The 23946-nt window shown below is 46.7% G+C and overlaps 1 protein-coding gene across 5 annotated transcripts in view; it reads left to right on the top strand.

Moving 5' to 3' along the window:
- The window catches only part of LOC140388133 (uncharacterized), a 248913-nt gene that overhangs the window by 9736 nt on the left and 215231 nt on the right, over positions 1 to 23946 (top strand). For all 5 annotated transcript variants that reach the window (XR_011934104.1, XM_072471828.1, XM_072471826.1 and 2 more), the window contains exon 2: positions 5523 to 5650. Coding sequence is in view for 4 of the 5 variants with exons in the window: in XM_072471828.1 (XP_072327929.1) it covers positions 5531 to 5650 (120 nt within the window). In the remaining variant the exon portion in view is untranslated. The remainder of the gene's footprint in view (positions 1 to 5522; positions 5651 to 23946) is intronic.

Genomic DNA, 23946 nt, shown 5'->3' with positions numbered 1-23946 from the left:
CCTTGCACAGGGTGACTGATGAGCAAATTCACCATAACGCCTTGTATTGGGGCCACATCTGTGTTACCGCTCTCCTATGTAGACGTGAGCATTAGCGTTGGAGTTCATGCTTGGAGGCTAGGCTTCTACAGGGTTAAAAATTGGGCGGCAATTAGTGGCACACTCACGCCTTGCAATACTGACTAAACTGGCACAATTGACTTGTTAAGGACGGGTCAGGGATCTGATTAGGCAGCTGGTGAGGCACACCTGATGTGTGTGAAGACAGCAGTGACAGTCAACTTCATCTTTAGAAGGCACTCTCATTGACCCATCACTCATGGGTTGCAGATTAGAACCGTAGTGGGTCGGATCTTGAACAACGATGAGTCAGAATACAGGAGGGATTTGGGGAACCTAGTGGAGTGATGTAACAACAGCAATCTCTCCCTCAATGTCAGCAAAGCTAAAGAGCTGGTCATTGACTTTAGGAAACAAAGTATCGTACATACCCCTGTCTTCATCAACGGGGCTGAGGTGGAGATGGTTGACAGCTTCAAATTCCTCGGTGTGTACATTAGCAACAATCTGTCCTGGTCCACTCACGTCGATGCTACGACCAAGAAAGCACAATATCGCCTATGCTTCCTCCAGAAACTAAGGAAATTCGGCATGCCCACATTAACTCTTACCAACTTTTATAGCTGCACCATAGAAAGCATCCTATCTGGCTGCATCACAGCCTGGGATGGCAACTGCTCGGCATTAGACCATAAGAAACTACAGAGAGTCATGAACACCGCCAAGTCCAACACACAAATCCGCCTCCCATCCATTGACTCCATTGACTTTAACTACACCTCCCGCTGCCTTGGGAAAGCGGGCAGCATAATCAAAGACCCCTCCCACCCAGCTTATTCACTCTTCCAACTTCTTCTATCGGGCAGGAGATACAGAAGTCTGAGAACACACACGAACAGATTCAAAACCAGCTTCTTCCCCGCTGTTACCAGACTCCTAAACGACCCTCTTATGGACTGATCTGATCTCTTCACACATCTTCTCGACTGAGTAGTACTGCACTCCTATATACTTCACCCCAATGCCTGTGGCTATGTATTTGCATTGTGTATTTTATGGTTGCCCTATGTATTTTCTTTTGATGTATGGAATGATCTATGAACTGTACGCAGAACAATACTTTTCACTCGGTACACGTGACAATAAACAAATCCAATCCAATCCCCAGACCCCTTTAAACCTAGAGGCTCACAGACATGAAGGGCCACTAAGGCCTGTGAGCGACCCCACTACCCGAGATGCCAATGTATTTAGTGAGCCATTTCCGCCCCCCCCCCGACCTCGAGTGCATCCCCCTCGTCCTTGCTGGTGCCCCCTCTGAGACTGGCACCCTGGATGGTAATGGCGACCTGAGCGCTCACCTCCCATATCCTGTTCGGAGGTGAGCGCTCAGGTTCTCATGTTTATATAGCTGTTGTAAATTCGATGAAGGGGGATGATCCCTCAAACTCGGGGAGGGCTCTCTGCTGATATGCTAATGCATTTAAATGATGTTCCCGGCCTTCCGAGGCGGATTTCTCGTTACGCCGTGGTGAGTGGCCTAGAAAATCGGAAAATGTGATTGTGCCGGTGAGAATCCCGCTTCCCGATTCTCACCGTATTTTCCACCTGCTCTGCTGATCTGCTGACAGCTAATGAGGGCTCAAAATTCCACCCCGTTAATTGTTTCTTGCCACAGGAGCTGGCTGACCTGCTAAGGTTTTCCTGCTTTACTTAAATGCCATTTTTACATGGACAGGTTGTTGGAGGATTTGTTGCCTCTTTTTGAGGGCCTTATATGGACTGTGGGGAATGATGAAAGTGGACAGCGCAGAAACTGATTTTAATTCTTGTATAGTTTCTGCGCAAGAGGTCTTTTGGCACAGTGGGTATCATCGTAGCCTTTGAGCTAGAATCCACGGGTTCAAGCCCCACTCCAGAATTTGATGGTCACAGAAAGTGCGTTCATGATGTGGCCAAACATGTTGATTATCAGCCTGTAAATCCTTCCAACATGCTTCAGGCAGGTGTTAAGAGTGGGAGAGATTCCTGGTCAGTCATGTCTGTTGTCAAGCTATTGCCTTTGGTATCAGGTTCGTGACCTATTCCAGGTTATGGAAACTATGTGCTTTGCCTGCCTCAAGTACCACCTAGACATGTGAAGAATAATTTATAAAATGTTTGATAAATTAAATTGTAAGTCATGCTATTGGAGTTAAAACATTTATTGCAGAACCATAGCAGCTGAGTTTTCTTTCTTTTTATGGATTTGTTCTTTCTTAGCATGGGGGAGAGTAGGAAATTATGGGCTATGGTCATCCCTCAGTTGTGTTGTTCTGGCATTGATTTTTTTATCCATTCATGGGATGTGGGCCTCTCTGGCTGAGCCAGCATTTTTCATCATAGATCATAGAATTTACAGTGCAGAAGGAGGCCATTCGGCCCATCGAGTCTGCACCGGCTCTTGGAAAGAGCACCCTACCCAAGGTCAACACCTCCACCCTATCTCCATAACCCAGCAACTCCACCCAACACGAAGGGCAATTTATCATGGCCAATCCACCTAACCTGCACATCTTTGGACTGTGGGAGGAAACCGGAGCACCCGGAGGAAACCCACGCACACACGGGGAGGATGTGCAGACTCCGCACAGACAGTGACCCAAGCCAGAATCGAACCTGGGACCCTGGAGCTGTGAAGCAATTGTGCTATCCACAATGCTACCGTGCTGCCCCACGGTTGTTGCCCATCCCTAATTGCCCTTGAACTGAGTGGCTTGCGAGGCCGTTTCAGAGGTCAGTTAAAAGTCAACCACATTGCTGTGGGTCTGGAGTCACATGTAGGCCAGACCAGGTAAGGACGGCAGACTTCCTTCCCTGAAGGATATTAGTGAACTTGATGGGTAGTTATGACAATTGACAATAATTTTGTGGTCTTCATTAGACTTCTAATTCTAGATTTTTTAATTGAATTTAAATTTTGTCATGTGGTCCCCAGAGAATTACCCTGTGTCTCTGCATTACTAGGCCAGTGGCAATCCCACTTTGTCACCACCTCCCCTGATTATTGGGAGTTGTGCAGGATGACTCCCTCCTTCACCCTCTCTCTTGCAGAGAAACAAATAGCCTTCACTGTCCACAACAGCATGGATCAGACAGGTGGTTTAGTGCACACAGCAGAATAGGTGCAAAGTTAGTCTGGCACATTTATTTGTGGGAAAGATCTTTGAATGGAAGGTGAGAGATTTTCTGCAGAGTGTTGGGACCTATTTGATTAGTACTAGCTTGTGCAGAAAGCGATATCGCCATGAGAGTGTTGACACTCCCAGTGCAGTCCTGAGGGAATGCTGCACTGTCAGAGAAGTTGCCTTTCAAATGGGAAGTTAAACCAAAGCTCAATATAACCCCTCCAGGTGGTATAAGCAATCCTAAAGTAGTCCAAAGGATGTGCAGGTTAGATGGATTGACCTTGCTAAATTGCCCCTTGGCGTCCAAAGGTTAGGTGGGGTTGCGGGAATGGAGTGGGGGATTGGGCCTATGTGGGGTGCTCTTTTGGAGGATCGGCGCAGACCCGATGGGCCAAATGGCCTCCGTCTGCACTGTAGGGATTCTATGATAAAGAATTATTTTGAAGGAAGGTTCGGATAATTCTCTTAATGTTCTGGCCAACATTTACTTACAACCACAATCTAAAACAGATTATTGGGTCATTATCCCATTGCTCTTTGCTGTGCTAATTTTGCTGAGTACTGATTGGCAGCCATGTTTCCCAACTTTCCAATCGTGACTGCACTTCAAAAGTTAATTCCATTGGCTGTGAAGCACTCTGGGCCAACCCTAAGGTCATAAAAAGCACAATATAAATCCAAGCTTTTCTTTCTAAATGTAACCGGTTTTAATGTTGGGTGAGTGATAAATATCACCAGGAGAACTTTCCTCTTTTTGACTCGTGTCTCGGGATTTGTTTATGTCTATCTAAGAAGGCAGAGAGAACCTTGGTTTCACATCTTATTCAAAACATAATACCTCCAACAGAGCAGCATTCCTTTATTGGATGTCAGCCTGGGTTATATACTCAAATTCTGTAGTCATGCATAAGCCCACAACCTCCTGACTCAGAGGTGTTAAGATCCTGGACCAAACCCCAACATCTGTTAGGATAATGGACAAGAACCCCAAACATTTTTTAAAATTTGCAGAACTGTGAGGAAAAGATACTTTGTTCCAGGTGTGATTCCACTGACAAATAAGGATATGGTATCTTGAAACAAATTGTTATTAACATAAGATTAAACTAGATTAACATTGCAGAAAATAGTTTACAATTAACTGTTAAACAATTCTTAACAATAAAACAAAACACTTCAACTTCTAACTGATACCTTCCCTATCTCCACTCACGCAAAACCCAACACGGGTCAAAAACCCCTTGCAAATACACTTCGCAAACACAGGGATGCTTGCTGTACACTTCTGTAGAAATTTCTTGAAATAATGTTTGAAGAGAGAGTGATCCTTTCTATCTGTGTCAGACATCTGCTTAACCTGATAACCTTGGGCAAAAGCTGCTACTCTGCTTGAAGCTCCTGGTAGAACTCCAAGCGAAACTGTCGGCTGCAGACCTGGCTCCTCCCATTAATTACATCATCTTTATTCCACTCAGATCTCCTGACCTGCTTACCTAGGTCTAAACATAATGTCTCAAATTGTCTACTCTTCAGGGAATCTCCAGAAATCATAACAAAATCCCATTAGGCCTATCTTTGTTAACACATAGATGGTTGGAATGAATGATGACCTCACTTTTATGACATCTTAATTGCACCTTCTGCAGCCACAGGGTCTGGATACCTTAACTAGATTATTTAATAATATTACTCCAACGGGTGTATATACCAGAGCCCACACTTTTAAAAACATAGCTGCAACAGATATAAAATACAAAATATATATAAATATTTCTTACATTCATCACAGAGGAGAGAGTGTTACCATTGTTGCTTCTACACATGATGGTACATATGTATATTGGCATAGTTGCGATTGCACATCACAGGAACAGTGGTGACACTTGTTTGGGTCCTGAAACCAGACAGAGTACTATGTAAGCACAGGGTCCATCCAAATTTACAAAATATTCAGGTAAAACATTACCCTCTTGGGCACTTTTTAAATTCAAAATCTTTATGAAAAAGAATCCGGTGATCACTATTTAGAAAGATGAAGATTTATGTGCTGGGGAGCAAGCGTCCGTTGGTCAGAATATGGGTTATCCATTCCTATTACTTGCTGATGTCTTAGGTTCCACCTCACCATGCCTTGAAATAGCAGGTTGCCCAATCTAAACTGCAGCTTTAGTGTCAGGTTAAAATGCAGTAAGGATATGTTCATGTGTGATTTTGTGTGTCGTGATCCCAGAGTTTGCGACACTGTCCCAGTTATTTGAAAAACATTTTACTAAATCTAATGCTTGTTTTCTGCAGCTAACAGGATGGCGGGTTGTGGATCCATTGGCCAAATGACGGAGAAAGCTCAGCTACAAGATCTGAATGAGCGATTTTGTCGCTATGTAGAAAATGTCAAAAACATAACAGACCAGATTGGAATGGCGGTATAGTACTGAAAATAATTTTCCAAATGTTTCGGGTTTTTGCTTGCTCTGCCCTGTTTCTGGGATGCCTGAACTCTGTGAAAGGCACAATATAAAAGCAAATCCTCATTCCTTAAAATTTTTGAAATGTTCTGCCGTGTAGAAGCAAAAATGCCCAAGGAATCTGAAACCTGAAAGTCAGTGGTTTCTGTCCCTATTTTCAGATGAGTTTCTTTCCCATTGGAGGAAAAGGTACATACTAACTGCAAAGTAGCAATTCACCCGCATTCCCCAGCTGGGGAAAATTAGTAAAAGAGTGAAAACATTCAGCGGAACTCTTCGTCGGCGCGATTCGCCAGTCCTCCGGGTATCCCGACAGCGAGAGGTGGCCACAATGGGAAACCCCATTGGCCGGCTGCGGGAACGAAGAAACACACTGCCGGCGGGGGTGCGCTGCGCCGGAAATCACGGCTGGCGGACCGGAGAATCCCGCCCATTAGCTTTATGAAATGCACTTATAAGTACAATTTCTCAAATGTTTCCTTGGTCTTTAATGAATGTATTTACTTTGAAATATATTTGAGATGTAGGGATCCTACAGCAAGATCTGGACAGGTTGGGCGAGTGGGCAAACCAATGGCAGATGCAGTATAATTTGGATAAGTGTGAGGTTATTCATTTTGGAAGCAAAAACAGGAAGGCAGATTACGACCTGAATGGTTATAAATTGGGAGAGGGGAGTCTGCAGCGCGACCTGGGTGTCCTTGTGCACCATTCACTGAAGGTAAGCATGCAGCTGGAGCAGGTGGTAAAGAAGGCTAATGGTATGTTGGCCTTCATTGCAAGAGGTTTCGAGTATAGAAGCAGGGATGTGTTGCTGCAATTGTACAGTGCCTTGGTGAGGCCACACTTGGAGTATTGTGTGCAGTTTTGGTCTGCTTCTCTGAGGAAGGATGTTCTTGCTCTCGAGGGAATGCAGCAAAGGTTTACCAGACTGATTCCAGGGATGGCGGGACTGTCATATGAGGAGAGATTGACTAGGTTGGGATTGTTCTCGCTGGAGTTCAGAAGAATGAGGGGGGATCTCATAGAGACTTATAAAATTCTAACAGGACTAGACAGGGTAGATGCAGGGAAGATGTTACCAATGATAGGTCCAGAACCAGGGGTCACAGCCTGAGGATTCAGAGTAAACCATTTTGGACAGAGATAAGGAGACACTTCTTCACACAAAGAGTGGTGAGCCTGTGGAATTTATTACCACAGGATGTAGTTGATGCTAAAACTTTGAATATATTCAAGAGGCGGCTGGGTAGAGCACTTGGGGAGAATGGGATCAAAGGCTATGGGGAGAAAGCAGGATTAGGCTATTGAGTTGGATGATCAGCCATGATTGTGATGAATGGCGGAGCAGGCTCGTAGGGCTAAAAGGCCTCCTCCTGCTCCTATCTTCAATGTATCTATGAGAGATGACTTGGTGGACCATCCTAATGGCCTTTGTCATTCCAACCTTCTCCCATGGCTAAACTATTGGTACATAATGTGTATATGTAACTGTATCTATGGTTAAAATGAGTTTTAGCTATTTTGTTAAGAACCTCTCTGATGTTAAATGCAAGGTATCCCAAAACCCAGAAGGGTAACTGGTACTTAAAAGTCTATTTTTTTTTCAATTTGGTGTAATACGAGGAAAGATATGCAAACCAGTAAGGAAATGTCCGGTCTTGTTGTAACCATTCAAATAAAAGAATGTTTATTAATGGGTAAAAACTAACAACAAGAAAGACCACAATAAAAAACAATGGTACACATAACTACAATAATGCCAAACACACACACTGTATTCTGAAATGTACCCCGTTCCAATCTATGTACATTACTGAACTCTGAGAAATGTTCCTTGTCCCAACGTAACATCCCATAAAAATTCATCAAATAGTTACCATCCACGAATTATCTGTAAGTTTAGGAAGCCTTTCTTCGGTTCAGCATAGTTTTTCTCTGAGGTTTTCAAATCAACAGCTTCTAGCCAAGAATTCCTCTTTCCAACTGAGCATGGCTATGATTGTAACTATTTGTCACCTGCTTCTCTTTTTTTCTCCTATTCACCTCCTGCTTCTCTCAGTAAAACAATTTAAATGTCATCACGGTCTCAGAGGACCATAGGCTGCTCTTCCCTTTGAGAACCACCTGGTGGTGATTTAACCTGAGGGGCAAGGTTGATAAAATGGGGCCTTCTTAGATAACCTCAGTCGGTATGGGAAATGGACCTGCGTTGTTGCCGTCATTTCGCATCGCGAACCAGCCAATGATCCCCCAAAAAACAGGCATTGAAGGTTGCCATAATCATCGAGGACCCCCTTTGGAGAAAGGCGTGGCATTCATGGATAACCTCAGCCAGTGTGGGAATTGAACACGAGCTGCTGGCATCGCTGTGCATCATGAACTAGCCATCCAGCCAGCTGAGCTGATCAAACCTCTCTCAGTACAGAGTTACCTGCTACTGATATACCTTAGTTCCCTTTTGATTCACCTTAGAAGCCAGGCTTTTAGCATGTAAGTGTGAACTGGATTCTTATGTCTCCACTTTGAACTTATCTCTTCTGCGGTTTGAACACCTAAACTTCTATGCTCTATTGTTCCCCATTTCACTTAAGTAAATTTCTGTTTACCTTCTAAGCTAATGGCAAATCAAACTCCTCCAGCCAGCTGCACTCTTATCAATTCCTTGTTCATCCCATTCTTCAAACTTTATTTTTTCCAAGCATCTTTATTATTTTATCCAGTTCATAAATCTGAACTCTATTTAAGCTTCTTGAAAACGTAATGTCTATGAAAATATTTTACAAGAAAATCTCAATCGTAGCAGAAATGCCACCGTTCAGTAGGAGAAAAGCATATTTTGCAAGGGCAAAGGAAAAATAATCTAAATTAATTAAAATTTGTTACACATCTTCGACTTGATTGACTAGTTGAAATAAAAATGTATGAAAATCATGCTCATGCACAAAGTGAAAATGTTAGATCCATATTTTTGATCTGTAGCTGTTTGGGTGTTTACGTTATACTGTTGGTAACATCATGGAATCAAGTCATAGTGACTCATGTGGACAAAACTTTAAGTAATCTAAATGTGTAGTAAATCAGGAGGTGCTGATCTTCGTGGGGCAACTATGACGAAGAGCAGGAAGATATATGCAGGAGGACAATTTACAGGGAGACGAAGAATTGGGGGAGGATGATATGATGGTGAAGTAGGAGAAGGATATGATAGAGAAGGAAGACGATAGAATGGAGCAGGAGGAAGATATGCAGTGGTAGAAAATGAATGAAATGCTGTGCTTTTGCTGTATTTGCTTCATCAAACATGCTCTGGGGGAACGTTGATACCTTTTGGGTCCCTATTTTTAACTATGAAGTTTAATGCGCGCTGTCCTTCAAATGGCTCGCAAAGTCACCACCATACTAAATCTTCTTGCTGCTGGGTGTTTGCAGGCTCTCAATGGTGATCTCTGGACCAACAGCCGGGGTACTCGGCCATAGTGCCAGGAGCGGGTCACAGATGTCTGCAAGGAAGTTCATTACCGCAGTGGCTCTTGCATTTTTTGCCTCACTGACCATTCAGCTGGGGCAGAAGACCCTGTGGACCACCTAACCATTCTATCTCACCCACTTTCACTCACCACCACTGGAAATCCCATCAGCGGTATTAATGGGAAGAAAGTCATTGTTTTCGACGAGACCCCGATGGAGTGATGTCTGGTTTCAAGCTGGAGACCGTCAATCTGAAATCAGACCACTTTCAGCTGGGTTCTCTTTGAGAATCTGATCTCCCCATGATGTATGCTGTAACAGTAACTAAAAGATGTATATGAGACTGTATTGATGTTGCTTGCGCTTATGCCAACTCAACCACGCATGCAGAAGCCAGTCTGATTGTTGGTGGGGATTAGGATTCTGGCCTGTTCTCTCACATGCCCTGGGCTTCAGATTTTCCCAACAGTGAGTTGCATGTGTGACCAGCCCGTGGGCCTCCAGGAAGAGCCACTGCAACAGGATGATAACCTATCAGACCAAAACCAATCCGGGCCCGCCCGTCAGCTTTGGTGACTCTAGATAAAGTCGTGCCGATCGCATGTCCTCGTGACGGTGACGACTCATTCGAATGTCTGCCCTATCAACTTTCGATCGTACTTTCTGCGCCTACCATGGTGACCACGGGTAACGGGGAATCAGGGTTCGATTCCGGAGAGGGAGCCTGAGAAACGGCTACCACATCCAAGGAAGGCAGCAGGCGTGCAAATTACCCACTCCCGACTCGGGGAGGTAGTGGCGAAAAATAACAATACAGGACTCTTTCGAGGCCCTGTAATTGGAATGAGTACACTTTAAATCCTTTAACGAGAAAAAAAAAAGGGCAGCACGGTAGCATTGTGGATAGCACAACTGCTTCACAGCTCCAGGTTCCCAGGTTCGATTCCGGCTTGGGTCACTGTCTGTGCGGAGTCTGCACATCCTCCCCGTGTGTGCGTGGGTTTCCTCCGGGTGCTCCGGTTTCCTCCCACAGTCCAAAAATGTGCAGATTAGGTGGATTGGCCATGATAAATTGCCCTTAGTGTCCAAAATTGCCCTTAGTGTTGGGTGGGGTTACTGGGTTATGGGGATAGGTTGGAGGTGTTGACCTTGGGTAGGGTGCCCTTTCCAAGAGCCGGTGCAGACTCGACGGGCTGAATGGCCTCCTTCTGCACTGTAAATTCTATGAAAAAAAAAGGAGAGGCTTGTCAGTTGATAGACAGCTGTCAGGGTGAATCCTGAACAGATGCAGCTTTCTGATTCAGGCTGGGGCTAATGGCACGGTGGTGAACACTTGCCTTGCCAGCTGAACACTGACATGTCAAGGGTTGGCATGTCTACTGGAAGGGTTGTTGAACATACCATTTGGGTCCCACTGGGGTAATTTATAAAACCGGAAATTATAGGAGCAGAAGTAGGCCATTCGGCCCATCAGGCCTGCTCTGCTTTTCAATGAGATCATGACCAAATTGATATAATCCTCAACTCCACTTTCCTGTCTTATCTCCATAACCCTTGATTCCCTTACTGATTAAAAATCTTTCTGTTTCAGCCTGAACATACTTAAAAAAAAAAAATACATTTAGAGTACCCAATTAATTTTTTCCAAATAAGGGACAATTTAGCATGGCCAATCCACCTAGCTTGCACATCTTTGGGTTGTGGGGGCAAAACCCACGCAAACACGGGGAGAATGTGCAAACTCCACACGGACAGTGACCCAGAGCAGGGATCGAACCTGGGACCTTGGCACCGTAAGGCAGCAGTGCTAACCACTGCACCACTGTGCTGCCCCGCCATGAACATACTTAACGACCCTGCACCACCATGCTCCCTTGCCTTGAACATACTTAACGACCCAGCCTCTACAGCTCTCTGCGGTAAAAATCTCCACAGATTCACTACCCTCGGAGAGAAGAAATTCCTCCTCATCTCTGTCTTAAATGGGCAACCACTTCCTCTGAGATTATATACCCTTTGGTCCTCGACTCTCTCACAAGGGGAAACAATCTCTCAGCATCTGCCTTGCCAAGCCACCTGAGAATCTTACATGCCTCAATAAGATCGTCTCTCATTCTTCTAAACTGCGGTGAGTACAGGCCCAACCTATTGAACCTCTCCTCATAAGAAAATCTCTCCATACCCGGAATCAATCTAATGAACCTTCTCTGGATTTCCTCCATGCCAGTATATATTGTTCCTTAGATAAGGGCACCAAAACTGTTCACAGTATTCCAGTGCCTTGTATAGATTTAGCAGGACTTCCCTATTTTATACTCCATTCCCTTTGAAATAAAGGTCAATATTCCATTTGCCTTCCCAATTACCTGCTGAACCTGCATGCTAGCTTTTTGTGATTTATGCACGAGGACCCCCAAATCCCTCTGTGCTGCAGTTTTCTCCAGTTTTTCTCCATTTAAATAATATTCAACTCATTTATTCTTCCTAGAACAGAACATCATATTTTCCTGTATTATATTCCATGTGGCAAGTTTTTGCCCATTCACTTAACCTTTCTAAATCCCCCTGTAGACTCTTTGTGTGGATTTCTCGCCTCCTCCGCGGCATGTTCTGCAGTGGCAGGGAGGGAAGCTCATCAGTGGCCGGTGGCGGGATCTTCTGGCCCCGCCTTTGTCAATGGGGTTTCCTGTTAAATACATCCCTCATCACAGCGAACCTCATGGCAGGGCTGTGCCATCGGCGAGACTGTAAGATCCCGCCAGCGTGAGCAGCCAGAAAATCCCATCCTTTGTGTCATCCCCACCACTTGCCTTCCTACGTATTTTTGCACCATCCACAAACTTGGCAATTGCACATTCACTTCCTTCCTCCAAGTCATTAATATATACTGTAAATAAATGGCCCCAACACTGATCCTTATGGCACTCCACTAGTTACAGGTTGCCCTCCTGAAAATGCCCCTTTTATCTCAATTATATGCTTCTATTAGTTAGCGAATCCTCTATCCATGCTAATATACTAGCCCCCTCTCCGAATACACCATAGCTCTTATCTTATTAAGTAGCCTTTTGTGAGTTACCTTTTTGAATGCTTTTTGGAAATCCAAGTATATTACATATACTAGTTCCCCTTTATCTATCTTGCTCATTATCACCTTAAAGAATTCTAATAAATTTATCAGGCATAATTTCCTCTTCAAGAGCCCATGCTGACTCTACTTGATTATATTATGTATTTCTAAATGCTCTGCTATTACATCCTTTATGATGGGAGTCGTAACATATTCCAATGACATGTTAAGCTAACTGGCCTCTCGTTACCTGCTTCTTCTCTGCCTCCCTTTTTGAATAAGGGTGTTACAGTGACAGTTTTCCAACCCTCTGGGTTGCTTTCAGAATTTAAGGATTGTTGGAAGATTACCACCAGTGCATCCATTATCTCTGTAGCTACTTCTTTTACTATCTTAGGATGAAACCAATCGGTCCAGGGGACTTTATTGACCTTTATCCCCATTAATTTCCCTAGTAATTTTTATCTAATGATAGTTATTGTATTTATTTCTTCCCCCTTTTGTCCCTTGATTACTTCATATTTTTGGAATATTATTAGTGAAGACTACTGTGAAGCCCGATGCAAAGTATGAATTTAACTCCTCTGCTATTTCCTGATTTCTCATTATTATTTCCTCTGTCTCATTCTCCAAAGGGCCTACATTCATTTTAGCCTCTTGTCCTTTTTATACATTCAAAGAAGTTCCTACTGTCCGTTTATATATCATGGAATTTCATAGTTCATCTTCTCTCTCTCTTTTTTTGGTCACCTTTTGTTGGTTTTTAAAACTTTCCCAATCTCCTGGTTTACCACTAATCTCTGCCACATTGTATGTCTTTTCTTTCAGTTTAGTATTAAATTTGGGCGGGATTCTCCGACCCCCCGCCGGGTCGGAGAATCGGCGGGGGGCGGCATGAATCCCGCCCCTGCCGGCCGCCGAATTCTCCGGCATCGGAGACTCGGCAGGAGCGGAAATCGCGCCCCCCCCCCTGGCGATTCTCCAGCCCGCGATGGGCCGAAGTCCCGCTGCTGCTATGCCAGTCCCACTGGCGTGAATTGAACCAGGTCCCTTACCGGCGGGACCTGGCAGCGCGAGCGGGCTCCGGGGTCCTGGGGGGCACGGGGCGATCTGGTCCCGGGGGGTGCCCCCACGGTGACCTGGCCCGTGATCGGGGCCCACCGATCCGCGAGCGGGCCTGTGCCGCGGGGGCACTCTTTTACTACGCGTCGGCCGTGTAGGTTTCCGCGATGGCCAACGCGTAGGTGACCCCCCTGCGCATGTGCGGCGATGACGTCAGCAGCCGCTGATGCTCCCGCGCATGCGCGGACTCCTGCCGGCCAGTGGAGTCCCTTCGGCCCCAGCTGGCGTGGCGCCAAAGGCCTTCCACGCCAGCCGGCGGGACGCCAACCACTTCGGGGCGGGCCTAGCCCATAAAGGTGCGGGCTTGGCCCTAAATGTGTGGAGGAATCCGCACCTTTGGGGCGGCCTGACGCCGAAGTGGTTCAAGCCACTCCATCCCGCCGGGACCCCCTGTCCCACCAGGTAGGGGAGAATCCCGCTCCTTATCTTTTTACTGGAAACATTGTTTAATAAAACAGTAAAACAGGAACAATTTTCACACCTACAGCACTTTACTTAAGAGTGGAGGTAGAGAGTGGTCAGGAACTAAATTACATCAACAAAGAACATATATGTGCAAACAAAGCCAGACGATGCATGTACTTGCAATGCAAGAAATACATCAAGGGCACATTCTGCCTTTTAACTTCAGTGGCAGCTTTTCTGTTTTCTTTTATTTAAATATATTTTATTTCAAACACAAAGTTACATTCACAAAAAGCAATTAACTTGTAACAGGTTACAAATAGTTTGAAAAAGTTTTTCTCCCCTTTTTTTCCCTCTCCAAAATAACCCCTTATTTCCCTCTCCTATCCCAAAACTCTCCCCTCTCTCCTTACCCTTCGGCGAAAATTTCTGTCAACAAGGATAGAAAGAGTTTTCGGAGCTTCCGGGTGCGGCGATGACCAGCTGAGTCGCACGTTTCGGCAGCTCCCGGTGAAACGGACTTTTGGGCTCTTGATAGGCGCCCCAACGGCAATTTTGACGGCTAAAAACACTGTGCGGTAAACCAGAAGGGAATCCCCCCTGGATACGGATGAAAAAAGGAGGAGAAAGTGGCCGGATTGCAGTGGATCCTTTAGAACAGCGGCAAGGAAGGCAAGCAAAAACCAAGATGGCGTCGGAAGGTGGCAGTTTAACATGGGGCCCTGAACAACAAGAGTTCTTGAAATGCTGTGTGGAAGAGCTCAAAAAGGAAATGAAGAAAGAGCTGTTGGCTCCGATACTACAGGCGATCGAAGGGCTAAAGGAGGAACAAAAGACCCAGGAGCGGGAGCTTCGGGTCGTGAAGGCAAAGGCAGCCGAGAATGAGGACGACATACAGGGCCTGGTGGTGAAGATGGAGACGTATGAGGCACATCAGAAACGATGTGTGGAAAGGTTGGAGGCACTGGAGAACAACGCAAGGAGGAACAACCTGAGGATTCTTGGTCTTCCTGAAGGTGCGGAGGGAGCGGACGTCGGGGCATATGTGAGCACGATGCTGCACTCGTTAATGGGAGCGGAGGCCCCGGCGGGTCCGTTGGAGGTGGAGGGAGCATACCGAGTAATGGCGCGAGGACCGAGAGCAGGAGAAATTCCCAGAGCCATAGTGGTGAGATTCCTCCGTTTTAAGGATAGAGAAATGGTCCTTAGATGGGCAAAGAAAACTCGGAGCAGTAAATGGGAGAACGCGGTGATCCGCGTTTATCAAGACTGGAGTGTGGAGGTGGCGAGAAGGAGGGCGAGCTTTAATCGGGCCAAGGCGGTGCTTCATAAAAAGAAGATAAAATTTGGAATGCTGCAACCGGCAAGACTGTGGGTCACATATCGAGGGAGGCACCACTACTTTGAGACGGCGGATGAAGCGTGGACTTTTATTGTGGAAGAAAAACTGGAATGAGCGGGTTATTAAAAAGAACGTTTGAACAAAGTGGTGGGGCGAATGTGGGGGGCGAAGAGGGGGGTTAAAAAGGGGGGAAAGAGGAGTTTTATGTACTAATCCTGCGATGTGGTAACTTTTCTCTCTTCCACAGGTGGTGATGGGGGGGAGGAGGGGAGGTGGAGGAGATGGGGCGTTGGCCATTGGGGGCGGGGCCAAGGGAGAAGCGCGGGCTTGGTTCCCGCGCTATGATAATCATGGCGGGAATAGAGAAGCAGGAAGGAGGGGGCGTCGCACGGTGCAAGCCGAGGTCACGGGGGGAAGCCGAGGAAGGCCAGAGTTTGCTGACTTCTGGGAGCAACATGGGGAGAGTAATTACGCTAGCGGGGGATCTAGCGGGGGGGGGTGGGGGGGGGGAATTACTGGGTTGCTGCTGCTGGGGAGAGGGGGGAGCTGGTATGGGAGGGGATGGGCGGGGGGGCACCGCCTGGGGGAGATAGAGCTGCGTGGGAACCGGGTGAGGAGCTGGAAAAAGGGGATGGCCAATCGACAAGGGGGGGGGGGGGGGGTAGGAAGCCCCCCAACCCGGCTGATCACGTGGAACGTGAGAGGGCTGAACGGGCCGATAAAGAGGGCACGGGTACTCGCACACCTTAAGAAACTTAAGGCAGATGTGGTTATGTTACAGGAAACGCACCTGAAACTGATAGACCACGTTAGGCTACGCAAAGGATGGGTGGGGCAGGTGTTCCATTCGGGGCTAGTGCGAAAAACAGGGGGGTGGCTATATTAGTGGGGAAGCGGGTAATGTTCGAGGCAAAGACTATAGTGGCGGATAACGGGGGCAGATACGTGATGGTGAGTGGCAAACTACAGGGGGAGACGGTGGTTTTGGTAAACGTATATGCCCCGAACTGGGATGATGCCAATTTTATGAGGCGGATGCTAGGACGCATTCCGGACCTAGAGATGGGAAAGCTGATAATGGGGGGAGATTTTAATACGGTGTTGGAACCAGGGCTGGATAGGTCGAAGTCCAGGACTGGAAGGAGGCCGGCAGCAGCCAAGGTACTTAAAGATTTTATGGAGCAGATGGGAGGTGCAGACCCGTGGAGATTTAGCAGACCTAGGAGTAAGGAGTTCTCGTTTTTCTCCTATGTCCATAAAGTCTACTCGCGAATAGACTTTTTTGTGCTGGGAAGGGCGTTGATCCCGAAGGTGAGGGGAACGGAGTATACGGCTATAGCCATTTCGGATCACGCTCCACACTGGGTGGACTTGGAGATAGGGGAGGAAACAGGAGGGCGCCCACCCTGGAGAATGGACATGGGACTAATGGCAGATGAGGGTGTGTGTCTAAGGGTGAGGGGGTGCATTGAAAAGTACTTGGAACTCCATGATAATGGGGAGGTCCAGGTGGGAGTGGTCTGGGAGGCGCTGAAGGCGGTGGTTAGAGGGGAGCTGATATCAATAAGGGCACATAAAGGGAAGCAGGAGAGTAAGGAATGGGAGCGGTTGCTGCAAGAACTTTTGAGGGTGGACAAACAATATGCGGAATATGAGGAGGGACTACAGGGAAAGGCAAAGGCTACATGTAGAATTTGACTTGCTGACTACGGGCACTGCAGAGGCACAATGGAGGAAGGCACAGGGTGTACAGTACGAATATGGGGAGAAGGCGAGCAGGTTGCTGGCACACCAATTGAGGAAAAGGAGAGCAGCGAGGGAAATAGGGGGAGTGAGGGATGAGGAAGGAGAGATGGAGCGGGGAGCGGAGAGAGTGAATGGAGTGTTCAAGACATTTTATAAAAAATTATATGAAGCTCAACCCCCGGATGGGAGGGAGAGAATGATGGGCTTCTTGGATCGGCTGGAATTTCCCAAGGTGGAAGAGCACCCCAAGGAAAGGGGACAACTGCCCCCGACTATGTCTGAAGCAACGATATCGCTTCTCTTAAAGAAGGAAAAGGACCCGTAGCGGGTCCTATAGACCTATTTCCCTCCTAAATGTAGATGCCAAGATCCTGGCCAAGGTAATGGCAATGAGAATAGAGGAATGTGTCCCGGGGGTGGTCCACGAGGACCAAACTGGGTTTGTGAAGGGGAGACAGCTGAACACGAATATACGGAGGCTGTTAGGGGTAATGATGATGGCCCCACCAGAGGGGGAAACGGAGATAGTAGTGGCGATGGATGCCGAGAAAGCATTTGATAGAGTGGAGTGGGATTATTTGTGGGAGGTGTTGAGGAGATTTGGTTTTGGAGAGGGGTATGTTAGATGGGTGCAGTTGTTGTATAGGGCCCCGATGGCGAGCGTGGTCACGAATGGACGGGGATCTGCATATTTTCGGCTCCATAGAGGGACAAGGCAGGGATGCCCTCTGTCCCCATTATTGTTTGCACTGGCGATTGAGCCCCTGGCGATAGCGTTGAGGGGTTCCAAGAAGTGGAGGGGAGTACTTAGAGGAGGAGAAGAACACCAGGTATCTTTGTATGCGGACGATTTGCTACTATACGTGGCAGACCCGGCGGAGGGGATGCCAGAAATAATGCGGATACTTGGGGAGTTTGGGGATTTTTCAGGGTATAAATTGAACATGGGGAAAAGTGAGTTGTTTGTGGTGCATCCAGGGGAGCAGAGTAGAGAAATAGAGGACCTACCGTTGAGAAAGGTAACAAGGGACTTTCGTTACCTGGGGATCCAGATAGCCAAGAATTGGGGCACATTGCATAGGTTAAATTTAACGCGGTTGGTGGAACAAATGGAGGAGGATTTCAAGAGATGGGATATGGTATCCCTGTCACTGGCAGGGAGGGTGCAGGCGGTTAAGATGGTGGTCCTCCCGAGATTCCTCTTTGTGTTTCAGTGCCTCCCGGTGGTGATCACGAAGGCTTTTTTTAAAAGGATTGAAAAGAGCATCATGGGTTTTGTGTGGGTCGGGAAGACCCCGAGAGTGAGGAAGGGATTCTTACAGCGTAGCAGGGATGGGGGGGGCTGGCACTACCGAGCCTAAGTGAGTATTATTGGGCCGCTAATATTTCAATGGTGAGTAAGTGGATGGGAGAGGAGGAGGGAGCGGCGTGGAAGAGATTAGAGAGGGCGTCCTGTAGGGGGACTAGCCTACAGGCTATGGTGACAGCCCCATTGCCGTTCTCACCGAGGAACTACACCACAAGCCCGGTGGTGGTGGCTACACTGAAGATTTGGGGACAGTGGAGACGGCATAGGGGAAAGACCTGGAGCCTTGGGGGGTCCCCGATAAGAAACAACCATAGGTTTGCCCCGGGGGGAATGGATGGGGGATATGGAATGTGGCAAAGAGCAGGAATAACGCAACTGAAAGATCTGTTTGTGGATGGGAAGTTTGCGAGTCTGGGAGCGCTGACCGAGAAATATGGGTTGCCCCAAGGGAATGCATTCAGGTATATGCAACTGAGGGCTTTTGCGAGGCAACAGGTGAGGGAATTCCCGCAGCTCCCGACGCAAGAGGTGCAGGACAGAGTGATCTTAAAGACATGGGTGGGGGATGGTAAGGTGTCAGATATATATAGGGAAATGAGGGACGAGGGGGAGACTATGGTAGATGAACTAAAAGGGAAATGGGAAGAAGAGCTGTGGGAGGAGATCGAGGAGGGGCTGTGGGCAGATGCCCTAAGCAGGGTAAACTCGTCGTCCTCGTGTGCCAGGCTAAGCCTGATTCAGTTTAAGGTATTACACAGGGCGCATATGACTGGAGCACGGCTCAGTAAATTTTTTGGGGTGGAGGATAGGTGTGCGAGGTGCTCGAGAAGCCCAGCGAATCATACCCATATGTTTTGGTCATGCCCGGCACTACAGGGGTTTTGGATGGGGGTGACAAAGGTGCTTTCAAAAGTAGTAGGAGTCCGGGTCGAACCAAGCTGGGGGTTGGCTATATTTGGGGTTGCACAAGAGCCGGGAGTGCAGGAGGCGAGAGAGGCCGATGTTTTGGCCTTTGCGTCCCTAGTAGCCCGGCGCAGGATATTGTTAATGTGGAAAGAAGCCAAGCCCCCGGGGGTGGAGACCTGGATAAATGACATGGCGGGGTTTATAAAGCTAGAGCGGATTAAGTTCGTTCTAAGGGGGTCGGCTCAAGGGTTCACCAGGCGGTGGCAACCGTTCGTCGAATATCTCGCAGAAAGATAGACGGAATGGAAAAAAGAAGGCAGCAGCAGCAGCCCAGGATCGGGGGAGGGGGGGGGGGGGGGGGGGGAGAGGGGTGGGGGGGGGGTGGGGGGGGAGGAGGAACCAGAAGGACTCTCAGGGTTGTTAATATATACTGTATAATATGTATAGGTCGTTGCGACAGATAATTATATATTGGACTGTTAAATTATATTTTTGGAGAGTGTTACTTGTGATAAGGCAGTTGCCAATTAGGGTTAGTTTTCATTTTTGTTATTTATTATTTATTCATTTTTTGTTTATAAAATAGGTCATTGTTATTTGTGTTGTTATAATATTGTGTAAAGGATGCACAATGTACTGTGTTGGTTGACCAAAAATTTTCAATAAAATATTTATTAAAAAAAAAGAAAGTGTTTTCGTCCCACAAAGAGAGCCGCGATTCTCTGGAAAGATTTATAAATGTTGTAGCGAGTGGGAATTGCCGCGAGTTCCCCGGTACTCGTCCCAGCAAGGCCGGCAACGCTATTCAACATTAATTGGGTTTAGCACAGTGGGCTAAACAGCTGGCTTGTAATGCAGAACAAGGCCAGCAGCGCGGATTCAATTCCCGTATCGGCCTCCCCGAACAGGTGCTGGAATGTGGCGACTAGGGGCTTTTCACAACTTCATTGAAGCCTACTTGTGACAATAAGCGATTATTATTATTAGGTCTCACAGGCTTCTTACCGCAAATGAAGGCATGCCAACTGATTTGCTGGCCAATCCACCTAACCTGCACATCGTTGGGTTGTGAGGGTGAAACCCATGCAGACACTGGGAGAATGTGCAAACTCCATACAAACAGTGACCCGGGGCCGAGATCGAACCCGGGTCCTCGGTGCCGACTGGAACTTGGCTTGTTTGGTTGAGGTAGTGAAAGGAAGAATACAAACAGTTAAGATGAACGTACTACCGAGAATTTTATTCGTCTTCCAAACCCTTTCAATATTCCTCCCAAAGCATTCTTTCGTAGGCTGGATAGATTAATTTTGGAATTTATATAGGCATGTAAAACTCCCAGGATTCGGAAGATCTTTTTGCAAAAAGGGCGGAAAGAGGGGGGTTAAAACACCCAAACCTATTCCACTATTACTGGGCGACAAACAAGGTGAGGTGTTGGTGGGAGGAAGAGAAATCAGAATGGGTTCGGGTAGAGGAGGCCTCCTGTATGAGGTCACGTTTTGAGAGCCTGGACGACGGCCCTACTCCCGTTCTCTCGAGGCAGATACACGAGGAATCCAGTTGTTGCATCTTCACTCAAAATATGGAACTAATTGAGGTGGCAGGAAGAGTTGGGAATCGAGTTTGGAGGAGAGATCTGGAGTGAGATCATGCACTGAATTAACTCAACTACCGGGTGGCGTACTGGTAGTGCCACTGGGCTAGTAAACCAGAAACCCACGGTAATGCTCTGGGGACCTAGGTTCAAATCCCTCCATTGCAGATGGTGAAATTTGAATTCAATACAAATCTGGAATTCAAAGTCTAATGATGACCATGAAACCATTGCCAATTGTTGTAAAAGGCTGTCTGGTTCACTAATGTCCTTTAGGGAAGGAAATCTGCCATTCTTACCTGGTATGGCCTATATGTGACTCCAGACCCACAGCAATGTGGTTGACTCTTAACTGCTCCCTCCAGGGCAATTAGGGATGGGCAATAAATGCTGGTACAGCCAGTGACGCCCACGTCCCACGTTCCATAAACGAATAAAAAAAAGAAAAAAACTTCATCCAGTGCTGGGATGAGCTTCATCCAGTTCAAGGTAGTGAACAGGATTCACATGATGAGGGCCTGGATGAGCAGGTTTTCTCAGAAATAGAAGATGAATGTGAAAGGTGCGCGAGGGGATCGGCAAACCATTCATATATGTTTTGGGAGGGATTTCTGGGCTGCAGTATTTGACAGAGTTTAGTACTATTCTTAACTTCTTCCTTGGTTAACCATTGATTTATCCCCTTCCTAGAATCCTTTTTCCTCACTGGAATATACCTTTGTGAGCCATGAACTATTTTCATAAACGCTACCATTGCTGATCAACCATCATTTTTGCTAAGCAGCTTTCCCAGTCCACTCTAGTCATCTGTGCCCTCACCCTTTGTAATTGCCCTTATTTAAGTTCAGCACATTGTTTCTGACACAGGTTTCTCACTCTCTGATTATCGTTTGCTAGGGGGTCGATTACTCTGAAATTGTTTATTAAACCGGCCTCATTACACATTACCAAATCCACAATTGCCTGATCCACAACACATTGTTTGAGGAAACTATCCCGAAAACACTCCACTGGGGGGATTTTCTGCCTCTGCTTTCGGCATATGGGAAGGGCGACAGGAGCAAAGAACCGAGGGGGGAGTCCCAAAACAGCTTTCATGCCAGCGGGATCACCCTGCTTGATTGTCCCCGTCCCCTGCCAATGATGTAATGGGTTCCAGCTGTTTGGACAAACAGGTCTGGGGACGCATGGGTACAGTCCCTGGGGGAGTGGGTCATGCCCTGGCAATATCCTGGCACTGCCAGTGTACGGGGGAAGGCTAGGGGTGCCGTGGGGGATTTGTGTTTGTATCTTTATTGTTTTCAGATTGGGGCACACTTTTTAAGGGGCAAGCTCTGAACCGCCCCTTCCAATTTTTAAAAAAAGTGTTCGAAAGTATGGCGGGAAAAGCCTGAAAGACAGCTGGCAGGCATCTGCCTTTCCTACCCGAGTCAACACTTGGGAAAAAAACATAAGATTCTGCCCTATGAATTCTTCTTCATGACTCCCCCTGTCAATCCACACGAGGATTAAAGTCACCCCTGATGAATGGCCTACCTTTTTTACATGGCCCCATTATCTCCTGATTTATTCTTTGTCCTACTGTTTGGGGGCTTGTAGACTACTCCTGCTAGTGTCTTCTTCCCCTTGGTATTTCTTACCTCCACCCACATGGATTCAACATCTACCGATCCAAGATCATGTCTTGCTGTCGTACATATTCCACCTTGTACTAACAAAGCTACCCCACCACCCTTTCCTTCCTGCCTGTCCTTACGAAAAGTCACAGACCCCTGAATATTTAGTTCCCAGTTTTGATCTCTTTGTAACCATGTCTCTGTAATGGCGATAAGATCATACCCATTAATCTCAATTTGTGTCGTGGATTTGTTTATTTTGTGCCGAATGCTATGTGCATCTAAGTAAAGAGACATTGGTGTTGCCTTTTTACCATTTTTTTTCCTTTTTTGACCCTGTTTGCTGCTTTTTTTAATGTCTGTACACTCCGTCCCTTCCTGTCACATTCTGGGAATCATTCTCTAAATAGCTGACTTGTCATATCCTTTTGCTTTGTAAACCCACATATCCCTTTTGCAGAACCATCCCCCCTCTATTTAGTCAGTCATTCACTTGCCCACTCACTCAACTTGTCCAAATCACTCTGAATGATTTTGCATCCTCCTCACAACTCACCCTCCCATCCAACTTGGTGTCATCTGCAAATTTGGAGATATTACATTTTTTCCCTCATCTAAATCATTAATACATATCGTAAATATCTGGGGTCCTAGCTCCAACTCCTGTGGTACCCCACTGGTCACTGCCTGCCAATTTGGAAAAGACCTGTTAATTCTTACTCTTTGTTTCCTGACTGCCAACCAGTATTCTATCAACCTCAATACATTACCCCTAATCCCAAGCGCTTTAATTTTACACACTAATCTCTTATACGGGATTTTGTCAAATGCCTTCTGAAAATCCAAATATACCACATCCACTGGCTCCCCCTCATCAATTCTAATATTTACATCCTAGCAAAATTCATTTGTCAAGCTTGATTTCCCCTTCATAAATCCATGCTGATTCTGTCCAATCAGGCCACTGTTCTCTAGTAATGCGGTTTGCAAGAACACTTGTCCCAGCACAGTTGAGGTACTGATGCCAGAGCCCCACAAACCAAAACCCTCTTGTCCCACACCACTCTGAGCCACATTTTCATCTCTCTAATTTTATGTACGTTATGCATTTTGCACATGGCTCAGGTAATAAGCTAGAGATTAGAACCTTGGGAGTTATGTTGTTTAATTTAGTACTGAGCTCCTCAAACTTTCAATGCAGAACCTCTTTCATTGTTCTATCTATGTCGTTGGTACATACATGGGCCATGACAACTGGATCCTCACCCCCTCTTACTGTAATGTCCTCTCTGCCCTGAGCAGTCCCGAACCCTGGCGCTGAGCAAGTAACACAGCCTTCTGGACTCTGGCTTTTTCCTGTCCAGAGTAGTGTCAATTCCCCTCACTATACTGCCCCCTATTACCGCTACATTCTTATGTGCTCCCTGTCATGATATTCATAATCATCATGGTGCAAACATACATACACACTGATGGACAGATCAACGGACCAATCAATACACACACACAACATCACAGCCAATCACAGGCAAGAACATACACACTATAAAACGGGGAACACGACACTTCCCGCTCATTCCAGCAGGAGACAGCTCAGGGCACAGAGCTCACACCAAGCCACTCAGACATTCACCATGTGCTGAGTGCTTCTCCAAGATAGTGTTAGGGCTGGG

This window comes from Scyliorhinus torazame, chromosome 13 (assembly GCF_047496885.1).
Source record: "Scyliorhinus torazame isolate Kashiwa2021f chromosome 13, sScyTor2.1, whole genome shotgun sequence".
Classification (NCBI taxonomy): Eukaryota; Metazoa; Chordata; class Chondrichthyes; order Carcharhiniformes; family Scyliorhinidae; genus Scyliorhinus; species Scyliorhinus torazame.
The sequence above is the reverse complement of the archived record's forward strand: the minus strand, read 5'-3'. Positions and strand labels throughout refer to the sequence as shown.